A 13,480-nucleotide genomic window follows, 5' to 3' on the forward strand; every position below is an offset into this window, starting at 1 on the left:
TAAACTGATATTTGACGTGTTCTTTCCTAATTGGTCCCCAGAATGGAAACAACATAAATGCCACCTAGCATCGGAGACCAACTGCATGCCCAATTGCCCATCAAAACGCTCACAATCTTTACCTCTAACAACACACAGGAAAAAAACACAACATAATTTTTGTTTCTTCGTTTGTTTCTCTGTTTCTCTTTCAATATCAATCTGGTTTCTTTCTCTAGAGGGATCGATCAGGTGCAGAGCAGTCTTGGCTGATACCATGGGGAGGAGGAGGAGCTCGCCTGTGAATGTGCTGTTTCAATGGGTGAGGAGCCAGTCAATGAAAGTCAAGGTCTTTCTTGGAGCCTTCCTTGCTCTCTGTGCTTTGCTTGCATTGAGGTTTTGGGTGAGGAATCACCACTACTTCTTCATTGCCTCTGAGGTTGTGCATGTGCTTGGGATCATCGTCCTCATCTACAAGCTCACCACCCAAAAGACTTGCTCTGGTATCTTTGCCTTCCTCTTTTCTCAATCCTTCATAATTCTGTTTTTTTTTCTTTCTGAATTGTGGGTTGATTTGGATTCTTGGGTTTTTTTGTTAATGTGATTTGTCATGCTTCTTGTTGATTTAGTTGGGTTTTTCAATTTCGATTTTCGATTTTCGATTTTTAAAGGTGTGACCTTTTATTGCTGTATTATCATGGCACAATGGCTGCAGCTTGCAGGGTACAATTTATTTAGCAATTAATTAATTAATTAATTAGTAAATGGACCAACTTCAATCAAACTTGAAAACAGTTCAAGAATAAGAAGGGGGATGGATGAAAATTTGAACAATTATAGATTAATTTTGCTCTCACTAATTATATAAAATGGTTATTGTTTTAGCATTGCAATTTTTCATGAACATGGTTAGTCTTTCTTTTGAAGTCCCAATATCCATCTTCAAATGCATAATCTTACCCTAATCTATTAGAATTCAGGTCACATTGTGCTTTATTTTGATAAACAAACTGGTTTCTGATGCACTCTCAGGTCTTTCCCTAAAGACTCAGGAACTCACAGCTCTGTTCCTAGCAGTAAGGTTGTTCTGTAGTACAATGATGGAGGGTGACATTCACACTGTGCTAGATTTTCTTACTCTCGTGGCAACGGCGTGGGTCATATATATGATACGGTTTAAATTGAAGTCGACCTACATAAAGGAACTGGACAATTTTCGCTTATATTACCTGGTAAAGATCTTCGACCTCCCTTTAAATTAAGTGTTTGTGTGCACAAGTAAATGTATGTATTATTTAGTGTATACATGTGTAGCTGGGAACCGTTTGAGGAATTTATACATATGTATAAATATTACATGTGTATACGGTCTGTATGCCGGTTCATCTGACCCGAATGCTTTGTCAAATACGTGGGAAATCATTTGAAGAATGTATTCAAAGACCAGAACTATTTAATTGGAGATTATAAATTTTAGGTGAGGCTGCATTTGTCATATTGTCAGTTAGGATGTTAATGTTAACAGTAAATTTGAAGGGAAGAATTCTATTAAACCTTGAAATTTGCTTATGTAGTTTCTTTCTCCATTGTGCATCTCCATAGCATGATTTTCAATTGCCAGTTGTTATAAAACCAAATGGCAGACAAGATTGAATCACGGAGAAACGAAAAATTTTGCTTTCGATTTGAGAAGATTTGGAGCTGCTTCCATATGCATGTGTTGTTTAGACTATGGCCAGCCTCAAACCATTACTATATTGCAACAGGCACTGATCTTGAATGAACATGTTTACTATACTTGAAGTACAGAACCAGAAACTGGTATTGTAGCTTTAGAAAAGGTACAAGAATATTCACATTTGTTTTGCCTCATAAACCACAATGCAGGTGGTGCCTTCTGCTGTCCTTGGTGTGCTCGTCCACCCCTACACACTAAATTATCGCTTCTGTCGAATCCTTTGGGCATTTGGTGCAAACATGGAGGCTGTTTCAGTTCTGCCTCAACTTCGGTTGATGCAGAATGCAAAGGTACAGTTTACATCAGATTAAAACTATCACCCGTTTTACCAACTGACTGGACGTTATTTTGATCTTTGTTTTCTTCTTATCATGCTTGTTTTCAGATGATTGAACCATTTACCTCCCATTATGTATTTGCATTGGGGATTTCAAGATTTTTTGCTTGTGCTCATTGGATTATTCAGGTTTGTCATGACTACATCCATATGAAGTTTTACAATTAGACATGTATCTGACTAAATGCGACATTTTGCAATTTACGTGCAGATCTATGAGACTAACGGGACATATATATACTACATTGGGAGTGGATATTTCTGGCTTTTGTCAGCTTTCCTCGGTGAGATGGTTCAAACATTCATCTTAGCTGACTTTTGTTACTACTACATAAAGAGGTAAGCCCCGAGAAAAATCTTGCATACGACCTCTCTCGAAGCTTTTATATATACAACGGTTGCATACAATAAAACCATGCCCCTTGTGCCACGCTCTAATGACTAATCTCAGATGCCCTGAACCCTCCTAACACAGTATTTTCTGTTTTGCAGTAAAATGGCAGGGCAGCTGATAATGAGGATGCCTCCTGTCTAGAGCTGCAGGGCTTAATGATGTACTGCCCTTCGTTCTCTGAGCAAAATATACAAGCATCTTGTGACAGGGGGTTGGAAGTAAATGAGTAAATGTGTTACTCTCGTTTCTTTTTCTTTATGCCATAGTACGACTGTAAGACATGGTTACTTGTGCCTTTTGGGTTTGGGAATGAACGAATTTTTTTGCAGTCAAGAATTGAACGAATGTACTTGTCGAATTTTACCTTGTCAACTCCTAATTTGAGGAACTTTCCTATTGTGCGGATTCATAATGTAGATGAATGCACTGCACCTATTAAAGCGACGTATTCACCCTTCACTAATAAGGTATAGATTAATTACAATTCATTAAGGTGACAGATTCACTCTTCACTAATAAGGTATAGCTTAATCACAATCCATAGAATTATGTTTCCAATAAGTAGCTGTTAAAATTACGAGTTCACCCTTCATTCGTAAATTATAAATTAATCACAGTTCATTGAATTACATTCTCAAGTCGATATATGAATTCAAACTAAAGATGCACCCTAATTTCAGAATTATCAACTGGGCGCAAAGTGTTTATTTTGGCCCAAATTGTCAACAAGAACGGACCTTAGAAGGGGGCAACCTGGACTATAGCCCAGATGATTTGTATGTCTTTAAGCCTAAACTAAAACATTAGCCCACCCAAGTATAGTCTTTCCACACTTTACGCATCCCCTTCTTCCTTTTTGTTTGTCTGTTCCGTTGCAATAGCCAAACATTTCCTTCAGTTTTATTTCTTTAAGGGCAAAAATAAAATATCATCCCACCCAAGTCCCACACCACTCACGCATAAACAAACCCCTTCTTCTCTTTTTTTTGTTTTTGGTTTTGTTTTGTTACAATAGCCTCCCTGTACGTCGATCGAAAAATAAAGAAATAATTAATATATTTAAAATAATTACGTATTTATAAAATATCGTCTCAATTCATTCTGAAAAAAAAAAAAATGAAGTAGAATTAGGAGTATATATTGTCTTAGGACTACGTTAACTAAAAGTAAAAGAATATTCATATTGTTTTAAAATAAAACGTCAATTTATTAGTAATTTTTTAATTTTACTAGTTTTTATATGTATTCTTTATTATTTTAATTTATTTTATCAATAAAATTCATTTGTACCACCAAATTTTGTATTTTTTTTAAATATACATACGTAAAATAAATTTTGACCACTCCATTTTTAAATTCTGAACCCGTCCCTAATTGTCGAAAAATAGGCTCAAGGTACAACCCAATGCGTATAAAGTCTATGAATCCAAACAGCGACACGTGGTAACCATGCCTAATACAAGTAACTGCAATGCTCGGTCATACGAAATTCAAACCCGGTCTATGCGCTACATACCCTATCTTCTACTTTTTTGAACAAACTCATCCCCCAACAACCCGCCACGTGTCAACTACCCTACAAACACAACCAACCTCAACCATTCCCCTTTCACCACGTGTCCGCATCACCGAATCTGAGCAACACCTCGACACGTCAACATCACTCTCCGTAAAAGGTGCAGACCAGCTTGACCCTGCCGAGCTGCGACTCTCAACATGCGCGCCAGTGCGCCACGTTTCAGTCTCTCAATCCCATCCTTATGGGATGCGGGCCCCGCGTTTTGCCCAGCTGGGACACGTGGCGGTTGTGGACGATGCCACGTAGAACTACTGTCATGGGGATTCGTGGAGAGAAAAGGACGGTAGAGATTCTCGGGGTGACAGCAAGATCTCGCACCACGCGTCCGTACGCATGTGCCAGGCTGTCAGAGCCCCAGAGCTCTCCGCCTATGCGTTGTTATTTACGGTTGCCAGGCGCGGACACGTGTCCGATTCTAAGCTCTCCATGCACTTGTGCCACATGGCGCGCCCTAAACCTGCGAGCGTGCTTCTTGGCTCAAAGAAATCTCCCTTTAACACTTGAGAAGAGTTTGTTTCCCGCTAAATTAACCCTTAAAAAGACGATTTTCGATTATTTTAACCAGCGGTTAATTAGGATTAGTGGCGAAGAGTTTTGCTAATCCCGTCCGCTAAAAATATATCCGAAAATATCCTACGTGTCTACCCCCCGTCTCTGTCGCCTTCTACTCTTCCGCCACGTGGCGCCCTCCCTCGCTTCCCTCCCCAGCTATTTCCTTACCCTTTTTCTCTCCTCAGAAAATCTGACAGCAAACCCTAATGTGAATTTCAAAACACAGAGAGAGAGAGAGAGAGAGAGAGAGAGAGAGGAACTTTCTTCATATAACTACGAAGCTCCAGCTTCAAGCTTGAAGTTTTCTTTTTTCAGTTTGAGGCTCTTTGATACGTTGAAAATTTAAGCTTTACGGCAATGGTGGAAGTTTCGGAGCCCGGATTGAAAGAGGAGGAGATTGAACTCGATTTAGGGTTGTCAATCGGAGGCAGTTTCAGAAAACCAGAGAAATTGCAGCCCGTCAACGGCTTCGGCTTGGATCGGAGAGAAAAGGAGAACCAAACGGCGTCGTCGGAGCCGGAGGGCGCGCTTCTTGATTCGCAGACGAAGCGGGAGATCCAGGCGCTGCGGAGGCAAGAGGCGAAGAGGAAGCGCGAAGAGAAGAGAAGCCGAGGAAGGAACGAGGCCCAAACAGAAGATCAACAACAGCAACCGGCGATCAAGAGAGAGAGAACAGAGACGAACGTGAATGTGAACGTCAATCTGAATATGAATAACGGCGAAACGGAGCCCCGCTACCCGGTTCAACCGGCTCAGTACCCGTACCCGCCGGTGCAGTTCGTTCCATACACGAACGGCTTCGCGTACCCTTGCGCGATGCCGTGCTGGGCTCCCAGCGGTGGCGGCGGTTTCAGGCCGTTTCAGGCGCATAAAAATTTGGCAAATAACGGGTGCGAAACGGAGGAGAATGGTGGAGTTGGTAAAATGACGTCGTCGAATGGCGGATTGGGTAAAATGGGGTCGTTGAATGGGTCCCCGATGTGTAGCTCCTCTACCGTTTCTGATCATCAAAGCGCAGTTTCTCATGAAGGTACTGTATACATACTCTAAATTGTGCATATCCTTCGTTTCTTATTTTGTTAAAATTAATTTATTTTTTTTCTGCCAAAATAGAATTTGGTTTTTATTTTTTGGGTTTCAAAATCTTTTAGGTGGTGGAAGCAGTGAGACCAGAAGCCATTCAGGCCAGAGCTTACCAGAAAAAACCCATTTGAACAATGGTTCAATATCAAAAAAGACCAAGGCCCAATCTGAACACACAGCTACCTCCAACTCATTTAAATCAAATTCTCAAGGCAATGATAAAAAACTGGCTCCCAAAGAAGAACCCAAATCAGAAAACACAGAGCCAGTTTCAATCCCCAAACCCATCTCATCAAATGGAGATTCTGCAACTTTAACAAGTACTCCATTGAAAGAAATTACCAAAATGGACCCTATTGCAAAGCCCCCAAAACCCCAAACCCAGTGCAGTTCTCTTCCCCAAATGCCTTATGTCTCCACCACGGGGAATGGCCCAAATGGGAAAACAATTCATGGGTTCTTGTACAGCTACACAAAATCTGAGATCAGCATTGTCTGTGTCTGCCATGGAAGCACATTCTCACCAGCTGAATTTGTGCAGCATGCTGGAGGCACTGATGTATCTCAGCCTCTGAGACACATAACTGTGATCCCATCTGCTTTTGGATGATGAGAGCTGAATCTATCAGCTGATATGGAAACTGACCCTTTTTCATTTCTGGTCGTCTTTATCTTAATTTGCTAGCTTTTAGCTTTTAGTTTTTGCTTTTTAATTGCAGCTGATGAGAGTTACTTTGGTGGGGATTTGCATACATGTTGTATGCAGAAGGAGATGGATAGATTGATGGGAGGCAGGCTATACCAAAACCTCAGTTTACATGAGTTCTTGACTGGAAATTAATGGGACAGACAAGCTTATCTTTTGCTTTTTTTTTTCTTTTTTTTTCTTTTTTTCTTTTTTTTTTGGGTATTTTGTGTGTATAAAGTTTTCCTAAATGTGATTGGCGTACAGTTAGCCTTTTAGATCTAATATTCTTGTATATAAATATGATATCCTCCTTTTTTTCAATATTTTGTTTAACATACTTCCTACAAATTCATCCCAGCTATTTCAAATTCTTAAGGTGGTGGGAGAACTTGAGCTTGGTTACCTTTTTTTTCTATGGCTCAATACTAATTTTTTTTGTTTTGGGCAAACATACTAATGTATGGTATAATTTACTTATTTGTAACGGGAAAATAAGAAAGTAAGAAAATCGGGGAATTTAGAAATATGGGAAGTAAGGGAAATTTAGAAATATGGGAAGTAAGGAAGCGGGTAACGAAATCGGAAAACATAGAAATATGATATCCCTTTTAGTTGATCAAATTCCTAATTTAGGGATAATTTCTTTTCTTCTCTCATACATACATATTTTGATAAATAAACATTTCATTAATAAGATCTCTCTTTTTTTGTTACCCTTTATTTTCTCTCTAATTAATCCCAAAACATAGAATAGCCCATGATCAATGTGGGCACAGCCCAATGAAGGACGAGTGGGTCTACGGGTAGTCATTGGCTTGGCCCAATTTACCAGCCCCCACAAGGCATAGTTCAGCTGAGCACTAAACAATTGCTCAACGTGCTCAACAAACACTCAAGTTTTATTTTCCCCCAAAACTTTCCATTTTACCCATCCCATGGGTGTGCTGAGCGGCAAATTGAGCAAAACTCTTTAATACGCACGAGACTATGAAGCAATGAATACCCTATAAAAAATTAAAGAAACTTGGCTCTAAATTTACATTTAAAACACATATTTTGTTGTGACTATCTAAGTTTGAAATAATAGGTAAATATGGTGTAACATAGTGGAAACAGACATTAACTTACAGATCAATAGTTTTATTTCAAACCTCTATGATACTTTGGTAGTGTTTGTGTGAACCTCTATGGCACATTAGTGATGTGTATAGGGCTGGGCATTCAAACTGGTAACCCGGTTTTGGTTTGGGTTGATTTGGTTTATTTTCAAATTTTTTTTTTCATAAGTTTGAACCCAAATCAAACCGAAATATATGGTTTGGTATATATTTTGCAATATTCAAAACCACAGTTTAACCAAACGAAACCGATGCTATTAAAAAAATATTATATATAATATTATTATAGGATATATATATATATATATAATACATAGTTTCAATTTTTTCTTTTTCTTCTCTCTCCATCTCTCCGTTTGTCTTGTCTCCATCAGTCCCTCTCTCTCTATGTTTTTTTTTTCTCCTTCTTCTTATGTATGTCTTCACTCCCTCTCCCCATCTCCCTCTTTTTTTTTCCTTCTTCTTCTTCTCCATATCTCCCTCTTTTTTTCTTCTTCTCCTCTCCATCGCTTTTATTTACTCTCTCTCTCTCTCTCTCTCTCTCTCTCTCTCTCTAAGAAAGTCAAAAAACCCAAACGGAACTGAACCAACCCACCAAGTCCGGTTAATCGAAGTGGTCGGTTTTCATCAATTATGGTTTGGTTTCGGTTTTCAAAATGACACAAACCAAGCCCTACGGTTCGTTGTTCGAGTTGAGCCCAAAACTGAATCAACCCAGACCGAACCCACCCTAGGTGTGTATGTAAGAAACTCAATTCCCCTTATAATTTAGACTATCGTTTGAATAATAAAATAAATAAATAATAAAAAATAAAGTAATAGATCCTTTGAATAAAAAAAACATTACTTGCATCTTCAAAATAAACCACATACTTTAAAAAATGACTCATTTAACATCTATTGCTATCATGAATCACATGCGCAACTTAATAATCATACATTTAATGCACTAATGTTTCATCATTTTGAAACCATGAGGTTTGCTTTGAAGTACCCTAACTAGTGTATAACTTACAACAATAATCATCATAATCTATATTAAACAATTGCACCTAAGTAAATGTGGGTTACACCAATTAGTCAATATATGTTCGCCTCATTGCACCCGGGCTTGAACCCCCTCTTTATACACTAAAAAATAAAAATAAAAAATTCACTTAAGACTTCACATATGTTTTATTTTTTGTCCTCGTATTTTATTTGAAGGGGGGTTTGCTACACTTTTTGTCATTGGTCGTGGACAAAAGGACATTGCTAAACTGTTTATTATTTTTTAATTCCAAGATAGAGGAAGTTTAATTAGAAAATAGAAAAAAGAAAAATCGCATTACGGAACAAATAAAATAAAATAAAATATTCATTTTCCCTTTCTCGAATATAAATACCCAAAACCCTTTTCACTTCCTCTCTCCCCTCCCTCTCCCTCCTCCTATACCAACTCTCTCGCGCCTCTTGAAGATCCACCAAAACCCTAGAAACCGCCAAACCACACTAAGGAGGTGAGAGAAGTCGTACAGCACCACCAACCTTTTCCTCTTCTCTCACCTCTCTCCCTCCGATCCACGCTCAGGTAACTCTTTCGCTCTTCAAATCTCATACATTACCTCTGCTTTTCATATTCCAAGTTTTTCGTTTTGTTTGTTATTTAAGCCTGCTTTAGATATCGGTTTGTTTAATGGAAGTCTAAAATCGCCTTCTTTAGTTGGTAGTGAGCTGATTTAAGTTTGAAGAGAGTTTTTTTCTTTCTTTCTTAGAATCTTTTTTGTGTATGGAATTAAGCTGAATTTCAGTTAGTGGATAGTTTGAGCCATGTTTCCTGATGAGATTCGAGAAGAACATTTATTTTGAAAGTATGTATATAAATAGCGCGAGGAAATTATTATTATTTATATTGTTGTGGAAAGGTTTGTAATGTGTCTTCAGTTAACTGGAGAAAAAACTTTTCAAATATCTAAATGAAAGAATTGGAGTAGTATTGAAATTTAGTATTTTAAAAATAAAAAGGAAAAAAAGAAATGCAGTATTCTTCAATATACGTTTTAGTGAAATCATCTGCATCAGTTTTTTTAGTTCAATGTGTAATGATGTTGTTTGGTTTCTGGAGGTTGATCAGAGATGACGATTCCGGTGCAGCAAGCCCCAGCTTCAAATCTCCCTCCTAGTGCCGATGTTGTATGTATCGATACCTGAACAGTAGTTGATGATTTACAACGCTATTGATCCTGATGGTTGCTAACGGATTTGGAATGATTCTTTATTTTTTATTTGTTAAATATAGGTTGGCAATGCATTTGTTCTTCAGTACTACAATATCTTGGAACAATCCCCCCAGCTTGTTCATCGATTTTATCAAGATATTAGTAAGCTTGGTCGTCCTGGAGACGATGGGATCATGAGCATTACAACAACGATGGATGTAAGCTCCTTCCAAGACCCAACTTTCTTTATCGTTATATTAATGCATCTGCATGTTCATGCGAGATCATATTCATAATTGTTATTAAAGCAACTTATTTGGGGCCTAGATGCCTATGCCTAGGAGTGTTAAATTTTCCCTTTGATGCTTTTCATTGGTTATATATATTGTGTCTCCGGAAGCTTAGAAAGTATAAGAAAAACATAAAAATTCTGTTGCACTGGATATAGAGGCATTACAAGTTAAATAATTAAAGAATTGTACATTTTTCTCAGCAACTAAATATAGAAATATAGAAATATGAAGTTATGAATCACAGACGGAATTGATGAAAACTGTGAGAGTAATAATTCCTTTGGATTTGGTTATTATTTTACTGTGCAGGCAATCAACAAGAAGATACTTGATTATGGAGAGCTCAGTGCAAATATCGTAACTGTGGATGCTCAAGAATCTTACAATGGGGGAGTATTTGTCCTTGTCACTGGGTTTTTAACTGGAAAGGACAATATAAGGAAGAAATTTACTCAAAGTTTTTTCTTGGCACCACAAGACGTAGGCTACTTTGTTTTGAACGATGTTTTTAGATATGTTGATGATTCCACCCCTCAAAACGGGGACAATGGATTGGTTGTTGATGCTGCTGTTGAAGCTCCTCTTACTCCCAAGCATGGTATACATGATTCTTATTTAAATGTTAAAGTGTGTACTTTTGTTAGCTCTAATTGAGTTTGATTCTTGTTGTAGATACTACCGCTTTGCAGGGCTATCATGTCTCAGAGCCTGTGGTTGTAGTTTCTGAGGATGTTGCCAAGGAGGAAGTATACAATCCCACTGAAAATGGAGAAGTTTCAATCGAAGAAGAAGAAGCACCAGTACCGGAGGTTGTCAATGAAATTCCTGATGATTCACAGGTGGTGGCTGAATCGTACTCTATAGTCGAAGCTAAATCCAACTCCAAAGTTGAAGCTGAATCCAACTCCAAAGTTGAAGCTGAGTCCAACTCCAAAATTGAAGCTGAATCTAACTCTAAAGTTGAAGTCCCGAAGAAGTCATATGCCTCAATCGTAAGTAGCTGTTTTACTATCTCTCATGCCTCTAAATATTTTCAGATTTGTAAATATTGTGTAATTGGTTGCAGTACTACATTTCTCATTAACTTAGTAACGCAATTTGTGCAAAAGAATCTCACTTTTCCTCCTTCTTTGTTGTTGTCCACATCTGATTCTGGGGCTTAAATCACTTGTTCCAGCTTAAGATTATGAAGGAGAGTACTGTGCCATTTTCTACTCCAGCACCTGCTTCTGTGAGGTCTGTCCCAAAGAAGCAAGAGCAGCAAGTGACTGCTGCTCCAACATCTGTTCCAGTTTCAGAAACGGTAGTTTCCAGCACAAATGCACGAGAAAATGGGAATCTAGAGGCCGAAGGTATGCAGTTCATTATACCGCTATTTAACTTATTCTCTGTTTCTTATCCTCCCATACGTTTGCATAGTAAATTTGGTTTCATGTAAACAGCTGAAGGTCACTCTATCTACATTAAAGGTCTGCCAATGAATTCTACAAATGCTCTTATTGAGAATGAATTTAAGAAATTTGGACTGATCAAACAGAATGGTGTGCAAGTTAGAAGCCTAAAGGTTTGTCTTGAGTTTCTCTATCTTTGATGTTTGCAATTCTTCTGTGAAAGTACTTATTGTTCCTCCATCATTACACAGGGCTTTTGTTTTGGCTTTGTGGAATATGAGGCTGCAAGTTCTGTACACAGTGCGATGGAGGTATTTAATAGACATTGTTGTACAACTTTTTATTTTTTTCACGATCCATTATATTGGATGTTTGAAAAGATTTATGTATGTCTATTTCTTTGAACCCTATTAATGAGTTTTTAACATAAGGAAAGTGGCGTTTTAGTTCGTTGCATGTTTCTTCATTGATGCACTATGTTTTTTCATGCCCCGTTATCTTGGATGTTTGAATAGATTTATGGTTCTATTTATTTGTTTGAACCCAATAAAGAGTTGTTAACATAATTGCTTTTTAATTTAGAGTGCTGCTATACGAACCTTAAAATTAACTGAGTACACCCTATGATCTAAGTACATCCTAATATTTTAATTAAAATGTAAAATTAACTAAGTACACCCTATAAAACTACCAAAAATACCCGTGGTACACCCTAATACTTGTAGCATTATTTTATAGTTGATTTTCAGCCTTATTTTTTTAATAGTGTTTATAAATCTTTGACTTTTCATATGGATTTATGCTTCTACTAAAACTCGACACTTTTTTTGCAATTCCAAGTTCTTGCAATCACCACCTCTTTCGTTTAAAACACAATAGGACAAGCAATCTCTTGATTAGGGTTGAATATGGTTAGTAGGGTGTACTTATTAAAATTATATTTGTTTCACAATTCCATATATCATTTTTGGTCATTTTATATTAGGGTAAATCAATAATTCAATATATGCTTTTATAGTAGGGTGTACTCAATTAATTTTAAGGTTCATTTAGAAGCACTCTTAATTTATTGCTTGTTTCTTTTTTTATTGATAAAAACAAAAGAGTCCATTTGATATTCTAGTCCTTTGATTTTACAAGTCTTTGTGTTCATTTTTTCATGTGCTTGTGCGGATAACATTTTTCTATTGGTGTTGTAGGCTTCACCCATCATGATTGGCAACCGCCAAATTTTTGTTGAGGAAAAGAGATCTACTCGAGGTGAGTTGAATTTTGTGCTGAACATTGTGTTCAAAATGGAGATTGCACATTTGTACCCTCCTTGATTCTAATTCTTTTACAACAATTTTTTGCTTGTCCATTTCTATATGTAGGGAACAACAGGGGACGGTTTTCATCTGGAAGGGGCAACAGCAATGGATACCGGGCTGAAGGTGGCAATGGTTACAGGACCGAAGGAGCAAGAGGACGTGGAGGCTATGGAGGTGGTAGAGCTTATGGACGTGGTGATTCCGGTTTCAAGTCTGAATTTGGAAGTAGGAGTAGCAATAGGGGAGGAGCACCGAGTCGTGGAGCTGATGGATATCAGAGGTCTGATCATGGTGGTCGTGTGAATCGTCCTGCCGGGGTGGCTGTTAATACAGCGGCCAAGAGTACAGCACCACAAGTGTCTGCCTCAGCCTGATAAAGGCCAGGCATTGAAGAGGTTCATTGGCGAATGAAGACAAATTAAAATTTTTCCGAGTGACCATGGTGTAATTGTTGGATAGCATGAAGAGGGCTGTTTATGATCTGTTTGTGGATGAACCACCTAGGAATTCCCATAGGATTTTTTTCCTTGACTTTTTTATTTTCTTTCGGCTTTAATATTGGAGTTATTTTGGGGTTGATAGTGGTGGTAGAATTATGCTTTAGTATATGTTTCTCGATAAACTACTTGTAGTAGCTCCGTTGCGCTGTTTATGTGGAAGGAAATTGGGAAAATGAATTAGGATTAGGGTTTTTGATGTGTTGTAATGCCTGTCTCGTGTTGGTTGTAGGTTTCCCTGATTATTGTGGGCTAATGTTTTGCGGATGGTTTGATCTTATTGTTTACTTGATTTTGTGCATCGGTACAAACTCGATCCTAGA

At 37.9% G+C, this 13,480-nt stretch overlaps 3 protein-coding genes across 4 annotated transcripts; all 3 read left to right on the forward strand.

The window, feature by feature from the left end:
- The first annotated feature begins 90 nt into the window (after positions 1-90).
- On the forward strand, positions 91-2,847 carry LOC117637629 (ER lumen protein-retaining receptor erd-2.2). The gene is made up of 6 exons (XM_034372562.1): positions 91-482; positions 1,012-1,211; positions 1,867-2,007; positions 2,103-2,183; positions 2,266-2,393; positions 2,547-2,847. Exons 1-6 carry the CDS (start codon positions 257-259, stop codon positions 2,587-2,589), a joined length of 819 nt encoding a protein of 272 aa, XP_034228453.1. The 5' UTR covers positions 91-256; the 3' UTR covers positions 2,590-2,847.
- A 1,910-nt stretch (positions 2,848-4,757) lies between these two features.
- Positions 4,758-6,531, forward strand: LOC117637263. Its single transcript, XM_034372112.1, has 2 exons — positions 4,758-5,609; positions 5,731-6,531. The coding sequence occupies exons 1-2, from the start codon at positions 4,937-4,939 to the stop codon at positions 6,270-6,272; spliced, it is 1,215 nt and encodes a 404-aa protein (XP_034228003.1). The 5' UTR covers positions 4,758-4,936; the 3' UTR covers positions 6,273-6,531.
- A 2,287-nt stretch (positions 6,532-8,818) lies between these two features.
- Positions 8,819-13,473, forward strand: LOC117637048 (nuclear transport factor 2). 2 transcript variants are annotated; one of them, XM_034371801.1, is made up of 10 exons: positions 8,819-9,038; positions 9,573-9,640; positions 9,747-9,884; positions 10,269-10,557; positions 10,632-10,951; positions 11,137-11,311; positions 11,402-11,523; positions 11,602-11,661; positions 12,550-12,610; positions 12,724-13,473. In XM_034371801.1, the coding sequence occupies exons 2-10, from the start codon at positions 9,584-9,586 to the stop codon at positions 13,032-13,034; spliced, it is 1,533 nt and encodes a 510-aa protein (XP_034227692.1). In that variant the 5' UTR covers positions 8,819-9,038; positions 9,573-9,583; the 3' UTR covers positions 13,035-13,473. The 2 variants fall into 2 exon arrangements, with proteins under 2 accessions (XP_034227692.1, XP_034227693.1); XM_034371802.1 differs by having other exon boundaries at positions 8,868-9,038; positions 9,582-9,640.
- Positions 13,474-13,480: the final 7 nt, after the last annotated feature.

The sequence above is a fragment of the Prunus dulcis genome, chromosome 8 (genome assembly GCF_902201215.1).
Source record: "Prunus dulcis chromosome 8, ALMONDv2, whole genome shotgun sequence".
Taxonomy (NCBI): domain Eukaryota; kingdom Viridiplantae; phylum Streptophyta; class Magnoliopsida; order Rosales; family Rosaceae; genus Prunus; species Prunus dulcis.